At 39.7% G+C, this 15,154-nt stretch overlaps 1 protein-coding gene across 21 annotated transcripts in view; it reads right to left on the reverse strand.

Moving 5' to 3' along the window:
• Window positions 1-15,154, reverse strand: part of ANK3 (ankyrin 3) — a 661,480-nt gene that overhangs the window by 134,362 nt on the left and 511,964 nt on the right. For all 21 annotated transcript variants that reach the window (XM_072756074.1, XM_072756072.1, XM_072756071.1 and 18 more), the window contains 4 exons: window positions 12,947-13,144; window positions 11,319-11,417; window positions 10,939-11,037; window positions 5,157-5,354 (listed from right to left, as the gene is read on the reverse strand). In XM_072756074.1, the coding sequence (XP_072612175.1) occupies window positions 5,157-5,354; window positions 10,939-11,037; window positions 11,319-11,417; window positions 12,947-13,144 (594 nt within the window). The remainder of the gene's footprint in view (window positions 1-5,156; window positions 5,355-10,938; window positions 11,038-11,318; window positions 11,418-12,946; window positions 13,145-15,154) is intronic.

A 15,154-nucleotide genomic window follows, 5' to 3' on the forward strand; every position in this document is an offset into this window, starting at 1 on the left:
TATTCAGAAGTGGAGGGAATGGACTGAACCTTGTGTACTCATCACAAACTCAGCAATTAGGAAGGTTTTCCTTATTTGCTTCATCCAGCCCTACTTCCTGTTCATTCTTTTCTTTGTGGAAGTATTTTAAGGCAAATCCTAGACATTATATCATTTTATGTCACTTCTTTAAAGTCTCTAGTTTTAAAAAATGAACACTGAAATATGTAGTAGGAAAATGATATAATGTCTGGGATTTGCCTTAAAATATCTCCACAAAGAAAAAAATAACTAAATGAAGAAACAAACAAAAAGCAGTAACAGGCCTGTAAAAACAGAAAACCAACGGATGGCTGCTAGAAGGAAGGGGGACGGAGGGACAGGCAAGATGGGTGAAGGGGAGTGGGAGGTACAGGCTTCCAGTTGAGGAATGAACAAGTCACAGGAATAAATGGCCCAGCACAGGCAATAGAGTCAATGATATCATAATAGTCATGTGACAGGACAGAGATGGGAGCTACACTTGGGGTGAGCAGAGCATAATGTATAAACCTGTCACATCACTAAGTTGTACATGTGAAACTAATGTAACATTCTGTGTCAACTCAAAAAAATAAGTAAATAAATATTTACCAAAAAAAAAAAAAAAAACCCTAGAGACTTTTTTTTTTTTTTTTGTAAAACTTGAAGGAATTTCAATATGTTACCATTGGCACTGGCATTAGCAGAAATTAATAGAAAAAGTAGTTATGAATTAAATATGATGATAAATTAACATGTGATGATAATATTTTCTCCATCACATATTAATACCCAAGGCTGATCAATATATCTGCATGTTGCTTCTGGGGAAGAAAGATGGGCTGGGAAATTCAAAAGGAATCCAATCTCATGAGAATTTCCAGGTCATTTAGATGGTATTATGTATTTAATGAGACTGAATATTTGAAGCTGAGTCTACCCCAGAATACGCAGGCTACCTGCTTGTTTCAATGGTCAAGAAAAATCATCAAGACTGTACTCTGCTTTAAAACTCCTCTGTAGCTGTTAAAGTGTCTTTTCATGAACAATATTTGAGAGAAAGTAACTTGGTGTTAGTGCTTTCAGATTGTTCTCTTTCCCTTAATATGAGCACAGAAGTTAATCTCTGTGCTCTGGAAGTCTTTGGTCTCTTCCTCTAGCATCCATGCAATGAGAACCTCAGCTGTCCTATAGGTCAGAGGAGAGGAGCGAATCAGAAGCAGTAGTAGCAAGAGCACAGAGCCCTCTAGACGCTGAACATTATTTAATCAGAGGTTGCCATTCCCTCAAACAGATGATAGGACTCAGGAAGAGTCATTTGTTCTTGACTTTTAAATACTGTTTACAGGATTTTGGAGGAAGCCTACTCAAACTGAGGAAAGAGGAAACATGGCTAGGAGGGCGGATATATTCGGTTGAAATCCAAGAAAAATAAGCTAGGGTCCAAAGTGGCATCCTCCAAACGCTAACACAATCTGAGAACAAGGTCCCATGTTCTACTTTATTGATTTACTAAGTTTTTACCTTCCTTCCTGTTAGTTAACATACAGCACTCTATTAGTTTCAGGTGTACGTGATGGTGATTCAACATTTCCACACATCGCCTGGTCCTAATCATGACAAGTGCCCTCCTCAGTCCCCTGTCCCCCTACCCCCTCCATGTTCTACTTCAGAGGAAACAAATCTTTTTAGTCCTAATATTTTATAAAAATGTCATGGTCACCTATCCTAAGTTAAAGACTTTTCAAGACTTATGAAGATTTTTTTACTGAGCAGTTCTCAGCAAAGTTCGGGAAATGTCTTCTGGCAGGTACCTTACCCTCTTGCATTCCTCTGTCTCTGTTCACGCTGCCCCCATGGGATACCAACTCTACCGGTGACATGGAGTCACTTGCAGCTCCCCTGAGCTTCACTGGCCCTCTTGTCTCTCAGAGTGCTCACTGTTACATTTATGTGCACACCTTCCATGTGCTCACCTCTATTAAGAGCATCATGATCCTGCCTTGAAATTGTTTTCTGGTCTGTCTTCCTCAAACCACTGTGAGCTTGCTGAGGCAAATACTGTATCTTTATTCTTAATACAACCAGTGTCTAGCACCTAGCACTTAATCATCTACTGAATGATTAAATCAGGAGAAAAAGCAAACACCTCTAGGTAAAATAGGATAAAGAAAAACTTATGTTTATGTTCACAATTTTCATTAAAAATTTTTTTAAAATAGCGTGATGGTTAAAACAGCCCCCTTTGACTTCAGAAGACACCTGTTAATCCTTTATAACGTTTGAACCATGGCTCATTTTAAAAACGGCCTTAACTTGAAACAAGAGAACACCACCAGTTCAGAACATCAACAGGCCTGCTTAATATTCTATTAGCGGTACAGAGGAATGGAGCTACTCATGATCTGCAGAATCTGTGCAGGAAGGCGGGAACATTGAAAGCAAAAGGTGACTCAAATCAAATGCTAGCACTTCATAGTCATATGGGGGTTTAAGGTCTCATTTCCTTAAGTGACCAGGAACTGCTGGTGATGAGTAAAAAAAGGAAGAAGCAAAAGCAATGAAGTGTTTTAGTTCACCATCAGTTTTCACAAAAGCTAAATCTTTCTTTTTAATATTTATATTTTTAGCAAGGAAATAAAATCTAGTGTTAAGTGGGGAGTTGGGACAGGGAGGTGTTAGAAACTCGGGCCGTCCAAGTCAAACTGGCAGAGAAGTGTCTGGACTCCTCATGAACAATGAAGTTCTGCTCCTGTTCTGTTTCCACATCAGGGCTTATTTAATGCATTATACAGAACACAGGCACTGAGAAAGGAAGCAATGATTTACAAATGCTTTCATATTAGACCATTTCTAGGTGTTGTGAAATTCTTGCAACTTAATCAAGCATGCTGTGCTAACGGGAAGCCAGCTGATCTGCTTTTTAAAATTTCCCTGGAAGTATCTCTGCTCATGTCAAGTTTTTTCAGGAAGGTGGCTGACAACGTCCAGGTGCCCTTGGTTTACTGTGTCACATGTCCTTAGAATTCCCTTGCTCATGTCCAGTCTACCAAAGCAAACACTGAGGAATTCTGAAGTATTCTCAGTCTAAAAATTTCTATGACTTTAAGGTGAATGTAAGGCTGGATATACATAGCAACTAGTTGAATGGAGGATTTTATTTTTTTATTTTTGATTTTTTAAAAGAAATATTTATTCATGAGAGACACACAGCAAGAGGCAGAGACACAGGCAGAGGGAGAAGTAGGCTCCCCGCAGGGAGCCCGACGTGGGACTCCACCTCTGGACACGAGATGACACTCTGAGCCAAAGGCAGACAGACACCTCAACCACTGAGCCACCCAGGCGTCTCTTGACCAGAGGATTTTAAAGGAAAAAAAAAAAAAAAAAGGTCACATTGTACTTTGGTATCGAATCTACCGAAAACATTCACCTATTAACCATTGTTAAGGCCCCTATTGTGTCTGAGAGAATAGTGAGCTGTAGTATTCTGGGCTCTTAAAATAGACTCAGTGAATGCCAGAATGTACATCAATTTGAGAAGACCAGGTCTTCTACCTCATTAAGATAAGTTGAATTTTATAGCAAATTATCATAAGCCTGGTCTCTATATTATAGTCTTTGAACCCTCCAAACTCAAAAGCTCAAAAAAAAAAAAAAAAAAAAAAAAGAATCCTGATTATAATGGCTATTCAAAATTGCTCTGTGATTCCTATGAATGCAGAGACATGCATTCCTAAAAGGAATGTTTAAAAAGAAAGATATGAGAAAATCAAACTGTTACATGAGGAAAATATGAAAATATGAAAAATCTGCAGTTATCACAAAGGATTTTCAAAATACTAAAACTGAAAAGAAAGTTTCCCTGTTCTCTTACATATGATTTCCATCCACACGATTTATTAAATTACAATCTTGGGAATTCAGATTCGTGCAGAATAACTTTTTCCCTAAATTGTGAGAAGTTCAAAATTAAGACAACTATTCCTTTTCTACCTAAGAAGAAAGTATTGAATGTTATCTTAGTTCATCTTGATGACATCTCTGTGAAGTAAATATTTTGTCTTTGTTTACTAGCGGACAAAATTGAAGCTCAGTGAGGTCACATAACTTGTCCAATAAAGTTATACATCAAGTAAGAGTCAGGCTTAGGATTCATACCCAGGAGATCCAAAGCCTTGGTTATTCCAAAACATAGGCCACATACATGAAAAAAAATACATTACTTGTTATTTGTCATCATAAAACTATTGCTATCTTGAAATTCTACTCCTATAGCTGAGCTATGGCTGTGTTATCACCAACTGGTAAAGAAGAATCCAGGGAGTGTGGATTATCAGGAATTTGGGGGCACTCTTGCAGGCTTTTGTATTATCTGAAGGGAAGACTTAGAAACATCTGTGTTTTGAGTCAATCTCAAACTTAGGTATTAATAAACAGTTTGGCAAACAGTTCAGCAAACCCATATGCAATGAGAGGTAGTAACTTCATTAAGATGTCTCAGGCCAGTTGTGGGCTGGATTTTTACCTTGCTTCACAAAATTCTTTAAAAAGAGTGAGGATGCCAAGTATGAAGGCAGAGGAGTTTGAAAAATTTGGGGAACAGAGGCCTCAGAGTTCCTTGAAACTGCCAATTTACATACAAAGACTAACAACCTTTCCAACCTATTTGAATAAAATAGTTACTTTAGATTTATGTTAATAAAATGAAGTCTCTGAAGGCAGTACTATTTCCAGTATCTGTAACCTCGCACTTAAAACAGGGATGGGCAAGGAGGACGTGCCCCCAAAATGTTTGCGGACTAAATCAATGGGCTACAATTTACAACTTACTATTTGGTAGGTTCAGGTGAGGTAACAGGGTTGCTCTTTGAATTAACACAATTTCGTATTATTTTGAAAAACTTTGTGGACTTCATTTCTCCAGCTAGATGTCATTCAGTTGTAAGACTTTACAATGATTGATTTACCATTCTCTTACTGTTTAAACATGTTTTCTCAAAGTTTTTGCTATGATAAACAACATTTTGGCAAACATCTTTATGCAATGTTATATTTTACAAATTCGATTCGACCTGGATTTTTCATGCTTTTTAAGCAACCTTTGTGAGAGGGAAGCTTTTGCCGTACGTTTTGTAGAGAAAAAGAAACGTTACCTTATTGCTCAGGTTCACATTAGCGTTTCTGCCAAGGAGCAGTGACACCATGTCCACGTGTCCTTCCTGAGCTGCGAGATGGACGGAAGCAATTCCTTGCCGGGTAACCGCATTTGCATCAGCACCATATTCCAGCAGAGTCGTCGCTATGTCCATCTGGTTCTTTTTGGCAGCAATGTGCAGCGGAGTATAACCATTCTGTCAACACGAATCACTTGGTCACATGCCCAGGAACGAGATAAAAATGTGTGCAGCGCACTTTCAAATAGTATGCATCCCTTTCTAGTGATTTTCTTCGACGGTTTAAAAATTCCAAATCACATAAGCAAACTGATAAATCAGGCTATGTCATTACTGCATTGCTCTCATGGTTCCCACATTCCGAAGCTGGGGAAACAGACTATGGACAGATTAACGCATGAGAATTGGAGTACTGCTGGTTTTGAAAGGAATATGGAGTTCTTTCCTACAGGTAGTTATGTTAGTAGGTGCTCCATAACTACTTGCTTTATTTAAATTGGTAATGAGAGGAAGCCCAAGTAGGAAACACAAACAATATGGGTATGTCCAGAGCTATTATTCTACCTTTAAGGTACCTTTAATGGTTCTTTGTTGCTAACAAGTTGAAAAATTTAATGTTCGTGGTAGTCAAGATGCTATAGTCTATTCTCATAGCCCTTTTGTTCTATTGTCATTATTTCTTTTTAAGTAGGCTCCCCGTACAGGGCTTGAACTCACAACCCTGAGATCAAAGCCTGAGCTGAGATCGAGAGTTGGATGCTTAACTGACTGGACCACCCAGGTGTCCTCCTCTCACAGCCCCTTTGCCTCTTTTACAAAACCCTAGTATCTATGTTATGCTTCAGCCGAACTGGTTTCCCAAATAAGATACAGCTCATGTTTCTGTTTTGCCTCCCTCTATCAAGAATGTTTTTCCCCACCATGTCCTTGGGGTCAGCATCTTCCAGCTGAAGTTTCAGTTCAAGGGTCATATTCTCATGAAATATTTCACCTCCTCCTTCTCCTATACCTACCGAGACCTGACTGATTAATCAAAGTCCTGGGGATATTTAGTGGTGCTCTTTCCTTTCCACACTGATTTTCTCCTACTAAAATACAAATTAGTTGAGAGCAGGTATTGTGTCCTATCTGTCCTTGTATCTCTACTAGTGCCTCATGGTGACTGGAGAATCTTTGGAATTTGAGTCAGGCTTACTAGAACTTTCAGAACATTCTGGGATTGTCATCTTGGTTGACCCTTGGCGCTCAAGGTAGAGGTGACCCAAATTTCTCTGGTGAGTTGTTAATTTAGCTGTGCCTCAGGATCCTTCAGAGTCCTTTGCCCTGAGAAAGAAAGGTCTCTTGTGCTAGGTAGGGGACCTTGTCCTGTCTTACAGTCATTTAAAAGAAACACAAGACTATACTTTGACTTGGGCATGAATCTGACTATATAAAATATGCCAATGAAAAATTGGAATGATTTTTGATGGAAAAGAAGACGTAGAGAAAAAAATAGAATTCATGGATTTATATTTGGGAAAATGATCCAAATCTAGACAACTACCAGACACAATATTTCCAAGCAGTACAGATGGGTCAGAATCAACACAGAGAACAGTGGGGACTGTTGCACCACTGCTAGGCCAGCCTACTGCAATCAACCCTCATATTTTAAGTCATCGGCATGTCCTAGTAGGACAGTGTGTCTCACCTGACAGACACTCTTCCTATAATCAATTGTAGAGGATTTAAGCTGTTGGATATCACCCCACACAAGTGGAAATGCTGCTTCCAGACTCTTCTGAAACCACCCTCTGCCTAATGGGATGGACCAGGGTAGATTTTACATCTCTATTTTTAGTTTTGACCTATTGCCATCTGGAAACCCCAGCTGACCTGGGAAGCATTTGTCCCTCTGCAAAGACACACCCTAAAGAGACTGCCTTCAGGGCCAAATGTAGAGCTTTGGACTGAGCCCAACTCTACAGCAAGTGACAGGAGGAGGAGGTCTGTTTTGCTCCCATCCCCACCCTGCATAAAAGACAAAATTCACAAAACAGTGCTAAAATAGGACATCTGATTAGTCAATATGTCTAACACTGGCTAATCAGAGTGGTAACAGAATGATAGTCTGAGTTTAGCTTCTTACCATGCATCTTATTTCTTTTTGCTTTTGCTATAGACATAACCTTCACATTAGTCACCTTCCAACTACCGAAGGCAGGTCAATGTCCTCTCCGAGGTGACAATCCTCTTGATCACTTTTCATTCTACCCAAAAATCCTAGGCCCTAAAGAACACTAATCAGGAGAAGCTCTGGTATCTCTGTAAAGCATGCTGATTTCAGACAAGTTACTCATTATTACTGAGGGTTTTATTCTGAGCTCCTTACCTAAGCTATGAAGGAAAATATAAAGCAAGGGAAAAACAATTCATGGTATTATTTTAGAATGGGAAGCTCATCTCAGAAACACTTAAAACATATTTCAAATAGCAAACAAATAGTTCAACTTGAGACCTATAAGAAATTTTCTAAATTCCCTAAGTGCTTTTTAATTTCTGGAAAGTAAAAATGATTCTTACTGGTTACCCTCATTTATCAGAAGAGAAACAAAACAGTGAGAGATTCAGCTACAGAATCATCTTAAATACTTTTTTCCTCTTGATGTAGAAGCCATGTGTGCTTTTGCATTTCAAGAGGAAAACAAAAGGAAATGCAATTTTAAATGACTCAAAGTAATATATTTATATCATTCTTTATATTTTTCTAAGAAATTTCACAATCTCAGTATCAATAGATACATTGCATATTTTGTGGAAGAGATATCTGATAAGTAACAAGTTAAGGCTCATTATCCCTTCTATGAGTGCCCAGGTTATGCCTGAATTCATGCCAATCCTCCTTTTAGTGCTGGGCCCTGCCTCAGGAAATAGATCTGGCTAAAATGGATTACAGAAGCCCATCTACTTTTTCAGCACCTTCCCTCCTCCTCCCCCATTACAAAGTCACACCGTGTTTCTAAGACATGTATGAGTAAGAAGATATGTTCACAATTCTACAAAAGAGAAGAAAAGGCAAGAAAGCATCACATACCCTAAGAAAGGAGCACAAGAATAGAGGAAGAGTTCACTGAAGCCACTGCCATCATAGTCACATGCTCAAATCGTGCCTTACTGAGGCTCTGTCACTCATTTTCAGAAATGCCAAAGCTTCCCTGGGACCCAGGAGGCTATTTGCCTATGCTATATCCATTTTCCCTCCTTCCTTAATAAAAGAGCCTTGGCATTGGGCCCCACTGAAAACTACACTTCCTAGCTTCCCTTGCAGGAAGGAGTGGCCGTTGAGATGTAAGGAGAAATGGGTAGGTGGAGCTTCTGGAAATGCCCTATTGTCTGACTTTCTTTCCTGCTGGTTGCTTAAAAAGAGGGCCTGGCAGTCTGAGCAACAGCAATCTCTCAAAGGAAGGTTAAAAAAAAATACACATAGAACTTCCCTTAACACTCTGGAAACACTGACCTAACGCCAGCAACTGTCCACCTCCAGACTGTTTATAACATGAGAAAAATGGAGCCTCATCAGCTTAAACTGTAGCTAGGTGTTTTCTAGTAGATGAAGCCAATCTCTAATTGATGAAATGGCTTTGCTTAGGATCAAAGTCTAGAAGAAGCTCCTGATAAGGTTCACTGCCCCAGAAAGTGGGGATGATTGGACATGTGGCACAGATGGCATGACTGAGGCTCCTACTAAGCAAGGATGCTGCGGCAGCAAGAATTAACAGCAGCAAGAATTAACATTTCGTTAGAAAAGCCTGTGTCCGATTGGCTGTAAAAGCTATGCCTGAGACTAAAGGGCTGCTTCTCTACTCTTTGTTAAAGATGTCTTGCAGACATGGAAACATGAGGTCTTGTTTGACAAATATAAAGCAGGAATACATCAACTACTGGCCTATTTCAGTTATTCGTGGACTGAAAGACAGAATGGATGGATGGAAGGGTGGACTGCACTCATTTTGCTTCACTTACTACTTTATGACTCTTTCAATCCTAAACCGCTTGGCACTAGTTGTCTCAAAGTTATTACTCTCATGTAAGGAATGAAGAGTTTGCTTGTTATTTAGTGGTTGCCTACCAAGAACCTGGGTTTACTGTTAGTGGCCCAGGCTCAGAAGGATATTAAAATACACTGAAATGAAATAGACAATCATTAAATTTCACTGTAATTTTTTTCCATTTTTTAAATTGTGGTAAAATATACATTAGATAAAACTTACCACTGTCACCATTTTTAAGTGCATGGTCAATGGCATTAAGTACATTTCACATTGTTCTCCAGCCTTACCACCAACCAGCTTCAAACTGAAACCCTATCCATTAAACATGAAATCCCAATCCTCCTACCCTTGGGCCCCTGGCAACCAGCATTCTACTTTCTGTCTCTATATGACTGAAATACAATATTTGTCCTTTTGTGTAATTGGTTTAGTTACTCGGCATGGTGTCTTCAATGCTCATTCATGTGATAGCATGTGCCAGAATTTCCTTCCTTCTGCAGGCTGAATAATATGCCATTGTATGTATACACCACATTTTATTTATCCATTCATTCTTCAGAGGACACTTGGGTTGCTTCCACCTTTTGGCTCTTGGGAATAATGCTGCTATTCAAATTTTTGTTGTTGTTGTTGTTTAAATATAAAGCTTTACCAAAAGTCACGTATGGCTTTATAATAGAAAAAAATGTTCACCAGGACCAGAAACTATGAGGAGAGAGCCACATTTAAATGAAAAGCAAATTTAGGGGTATGATTCTGAATTACAGATTTCACTGGCATAATTCTGGAGAGGATGAGGCAGGAGATAATTAAGACATATAGGAAAAGAGGCTCTGAGGAGAAATACTTGTCAAAGATAACCTACTCTCTAAAAGAAGATTCCTAAAAACTTTCTCTCTTAAGGTCTCCAAATAATCTAGAACTGCCTGCTCAGATTTGATTACAACAGATTTAATGTAAACTCTAATGTTAAGTGCTATAGCTGCTTCCAAATGGGAGAGTAAAAAACCCCCAAAGATGTAGAAAGCTCAAAAGTGCTAAAAGTTCCTTCAACAACAACAGTATTCAGTAAAAGCACTGGACAGCATTAAGTTGTAGTTTGTATCATTCCAGTTTTCTTAGATCATAGCCACCTGCCCAACAACAGCAAGTGTACTAAAAGTAAGCTCGTCTTTATGGACTGCCTCACAAATCAGAATACCAGGATAATTAGGAAGCTGTATACTCTATGTATCTCTTTTCTCAGAAATAAATGTGGGTTGTCTACTGTTCAAAAATGCCCCAACAAGAGGAATAAAGATTCCCCTTAGGAATAATAAAATCATATAAATAAAACCTCCCAACCTATTTTATTGAGCAGAAATAAACGACTTGAAGGCAATGTTTTATGGCCAGGAAAATATAACACATGTTTTATAACTGTGACAAATCCGACTTCCTTACTACCTCAGGCTGTGCTTATGTTTTTAATCGGGCTGAATAGGACATCAACTTCTTTTCCTCCATGGGCCCCAGGAAGTCCTGGATTTTTAAGGAGAATCAACTGGCAAGTGAGGATTTATTGAGCATCTACTACACCACTTGACCGAATAGCTGAGGGCACAGATTCCCGAGGAGCTTAGATTTCTGTGACTGGTGGTGTAAGGTGCAACGTGAGCAGCCAAGTGGGTGCACACAGAGATCGGTGGACACTGCCTGTCAGCCTCCCCAGGCTGGCCAATCCCAGGTACCTTTGCGGCCGCGTGAGGTGAGGCTCCTTGGTCCAAAAGCAGGAGGGCCACTTTCTGATTATCGTAATGTGCAGCTACATGCAGTGGAGTTAGCCCGCTCTGAAAACACGTGCAGAAACAACAACCAGAGTCAAAAGTGTCTTAACACCAGAGGCCTAGATTTAGGAAATGGGATTAGTTTGGGTTCAACACAGAGTATAATCTATATTCCAGTTTCCACAATGCTTGGACCCCAGCATTCACTTCCTATCTCCCAAGTGATCTTCATCCTATGAGACTTAATTCTGGACTAGTGATAATTTAGATGGCTGCTGGTGAAGCAGCAAGTGCTTGTTTTGTTACCGTGGAAGTGGCCTCCTATAGGGTGGTCAGCTCCATACCTTCCCAGCAGCATCTGGAGAGGCACTTTTCTGTAGCAGGAGATTAGCTACTTCTAGCTTCCCGTATTTTGCTGCCACGTGAAGGGGAGTAAATCCTTTCTGAATAAAGAAACATAAAAATAATGAACAACAAATGATACAAAGGCATCACTTTCCTGAAACTGATGAATTATTCTAATGATGAAGAACAGTTAAGCCTGCATTTAAGGATAAACACTGGAAGAGAACAGCTCGAGTCTCCTTATCAACAAGGAGGAGCAGAATATTTACTCTCTCTCTGTTGACTGAGCCACAACATGCCACAAATTCTGGGGCTACTCAGGCCAGGATGAAGGTGGAGAGCTGAATCTGGGGTTTATCCTAGAGCTATTTTGGGATTTCACATTTTAGGAAGAATAGGCTACTAGGTCTCAGGCCCAATTTGGATTTGGAGAACTTGGGAAAATCCAGAAAAGTCTGGACCCTCCATAATCTTGTATCACCAGACTGGAGCCTTTCTCACCCTCTTCTCCAATTTTTGCGTATATATACATATCTTTATGCATGTTCCCATCCTCAGGGGTGGAAGTCAAAGAGTCTCTCATCTTAGCTACCACAGGTGAACTGAATAAACATGATCCTAGCCCAATAAATATGCAAGAGTTGGGCATTCAGAGTTGAGTAGCTGCTCTCGCGTGCTACCTACTCCCACAAGGGTCCGGGCATGCACTATATACTATTATGGAGGGTCCTAAGCATGAGTCAGCAGTGGAAGCGTCATCAGTACATTTGGCCTCATGAGACTAAAGCCAATTAGAGCCAATGGGCAGCTGGTATGGTGGAAGGGCTAGGACACTCAAAACCTCATCAGCTATTACTCTGTTTCACATATTAAATGAGAGACTGTGCATCTCAACTCTACTGAAGAGCCTAGAGAATTTCAGGGCAGTGGGTGGGAGTTGAGGCAGTCATGATCATTTATTCAGATAGTTTCCCAAGTATTTCCAACTATTGTAATTGCCTTGTGCATTGATCACACTTCTCTACACCCAAATAAGAGAGTGAAACACCCATTTCTACTTTCTAAGACATGTCATAGGACAATTCACCTTTCTATCACATTTGCTAGGTGTACATAGTAACACCAAAAGGTGAGCTCTAAATTTTGCAATCTGCACCTACAGAGCAACTGAGTGGTTGGTCATGGCTCTAAGGCATCAGAGTTGAGATTTTAAAGATTATACAAGACAACAGAAACATAGGAATAACAACAAACAAAAATAACCCAAGAAAAATTCACCTCCTGATTTGAAAGTAATTTGTATACTTGGACTCAGCAAGAGAGATCTATGGCTATGTTTTTAAACCACCATTTAAATCTATCATATAATGTGCAGGAAACATCTGACTCTAGATGTCAATGATGCTTCATTAGAAGATAATGGACTGAGAAACTCGAGACAAACACACATACCCCAAGTTATACTGTTCCCCACCCCCACCAAGGCTTTGTTGACCATGTTCATGACTACCCTGGGATCTCAAGTATCGATGGTGTTATATAGCTTTGTACCTATTGCTGTGCTGGGAGTTATAAGGAGGATGGAATTTAGGGAAACACAGAAGAATTCCAAGAATCACTTCCATACCTTTGTTGTTATAGATAGAGATGCGCCATGATCCAAAAGGAATGCAGCTACATCCTCATGTCCCTCTCGGGCCGAAAGGTGGAGTGGGGTGTACCCAGAAGTCGTGGCTGCATTTGGAGATGCTCCTTGCTGCAACAGCTGTTGTACTATATCTGCCTTCCCCAGTCGGGCAGAAATGTGGAGTGGGGTTTGGTCATCCTAAATGGCAAGGTAGAAATACAAGGCTGACTAGATGAGAAAATAATGGTGACAGTGTGAAATATTCAGCAAAATTGGCCTGGTATCAGAGGCTACATTCAACTCTTGGAGTCAAGCCATCTCATTTATCTTTAATGTTCAGAAATATGGAGATGGTGGATCAGAGCACTGTAAATACCTTTGAGTTACCTATTAGTATGAAAAGTATGGAAGGCAGCTCTGTCCATAAATTTTCCTCACTACCACCTGCCATACTTTACCAAAAATTTAATTTCTACTGGTTCCTTTATTGGGAGAAAGGGGATACATCCTAGTAAAACTCAAATAACTGGAAAAGGTATTATACCTCTACCAGGTATAGACTTGCATGAAGGCTCCCAGACAAGAGGACTGAAAGCTAGCCTACCCTCTGCTTGTAAAGCTGTACATCCTGGCATGGGCTGCATCTGCAGAAGGGCACCTTATCACAATTCACCCCCATCCATGAGGCACTAAATCTTGTATCCTGAGGGTCTTATCCCCAAGGGGGGAGAAGCATCTTTTCCTAGTTTTCCCAAAGATGCCCTTTGGTGGCCATCCAAAGGGAAATCCCACACTTGAGTGTGAAGAAATTCAGATAAGTACTTTATATAGAGAAGGTACAGAGAAGAGGCTGGAGTACAGAAGTCAGCTTTGAAAAGCTAAGTAGGATGAGGGTCAAGGCCAAAGTAAGAGGATCTATGTAGGAACTATAAGAGGAATTGGAGGAGCCCCAGGAAGAAGAATACCAGAAATATATAATTGCCACAGAAAGATCTCTAATTCTACTACTGTCACCACCACCACTAACCATTTGCTGAGCACCTACATGTCCTAGGCTTTGTGCTAAGTACTCCATCTACATTAATTCATTAATCAGCTCACCAGTCTTATCATTTGCAACTATCAGTATTCTCAGTTTTTGTATGAAGAAACTAGAAAAAGAAATGTGCCCATAGATATGTTAAATAATTTGCCCAATATTACACAGTAAATGGTGGACCAAGATTCAAACCCAGGCAGTCTGGCTGAGGAAGTCAGGTTCTTAATCATGATACTTACTGCTTCCTTGATGAAATAAGGACCATAAATTCTGTCCTCCATTTCAGCTTATGGGTGAAACCATTCCTTTGATACAATGCTTGATGTATAACTAACAACACTCAGAAAATGTGAGGTTTCCTGTAATCCATGGTTAAGTACAGCCTTTCTAATCCATTCTACTCTACTGATTAAGTAGATTGAACCAAGATCTTTAGATCAGAAATGAGAAAACTGCAATCCAGGGGCCAAATCCTGTTGCTGCTGGAGTTTGTAAATAAAGATTTATTGGAACACAGACGTGCCCACTTGCTTATGTAGTATTGTCTATGGCTGCTTTTGCTCCAGAACATCAGAGCTGAGCAGCTGTGACAGAGATGGTGTGTCTGGCAAAGCCTAAAAATATTTACTCTCAGGCTCTATTCAGAGAAAGTTTGCTGACCTTGGTGTCCAAAATTCTCTGTAAAATCCACCAACTGGCCCCACAGTACAGTGGACACTCCAAGTGTGTGTCTGCTGCTCAGAATGGTACAACCTTTGTGCTCATCCGCAGATTTTATGCTCACTATGATCTAGTTGTGTTTGTTTCCACATTAGTATGTTTGTACTAGTTACATTACTACTTTGTGCTATATTCACACTCATTACTTTAATTATACAATCACACAATATGTTAGCAGGTAAAATATGAGTATTAAAGGGAAGGCTTAATTTTCCCCTAAGAATACTAAGTTGAAAGCTTTGGAGAGCTTTGATAAAAGTTGATAAAAAAATAAAACAATTGTGCTCAAATTAGATCTGGGTGAGACAGCTAAATATGTTGGGGGAATATTATAAAAGTCCAGAAATGATTTGCATGCAAATTGTTTCATACATGTCTTGTTTTCTCTTTACCTGAAGCTAGAAATTGCAGTCCATGTAAATAGATGGCAAATAAATGTATATTTATAT

This window comes from Vulpes vulpes, chromosome 4 (assembly GCF_048418805.1).
Source record: "Vulpes vulpes isolate BD-2025 chromosome 4, VulVul3, whole genome shotgun sequence".
In the NCBI taxonomy this organism is placed as follows: Eukaryota; Metazoa; Chordata; class Mammalia; order Carnivora; family Canidae; genus Vulpes; species Vulpes vulpes.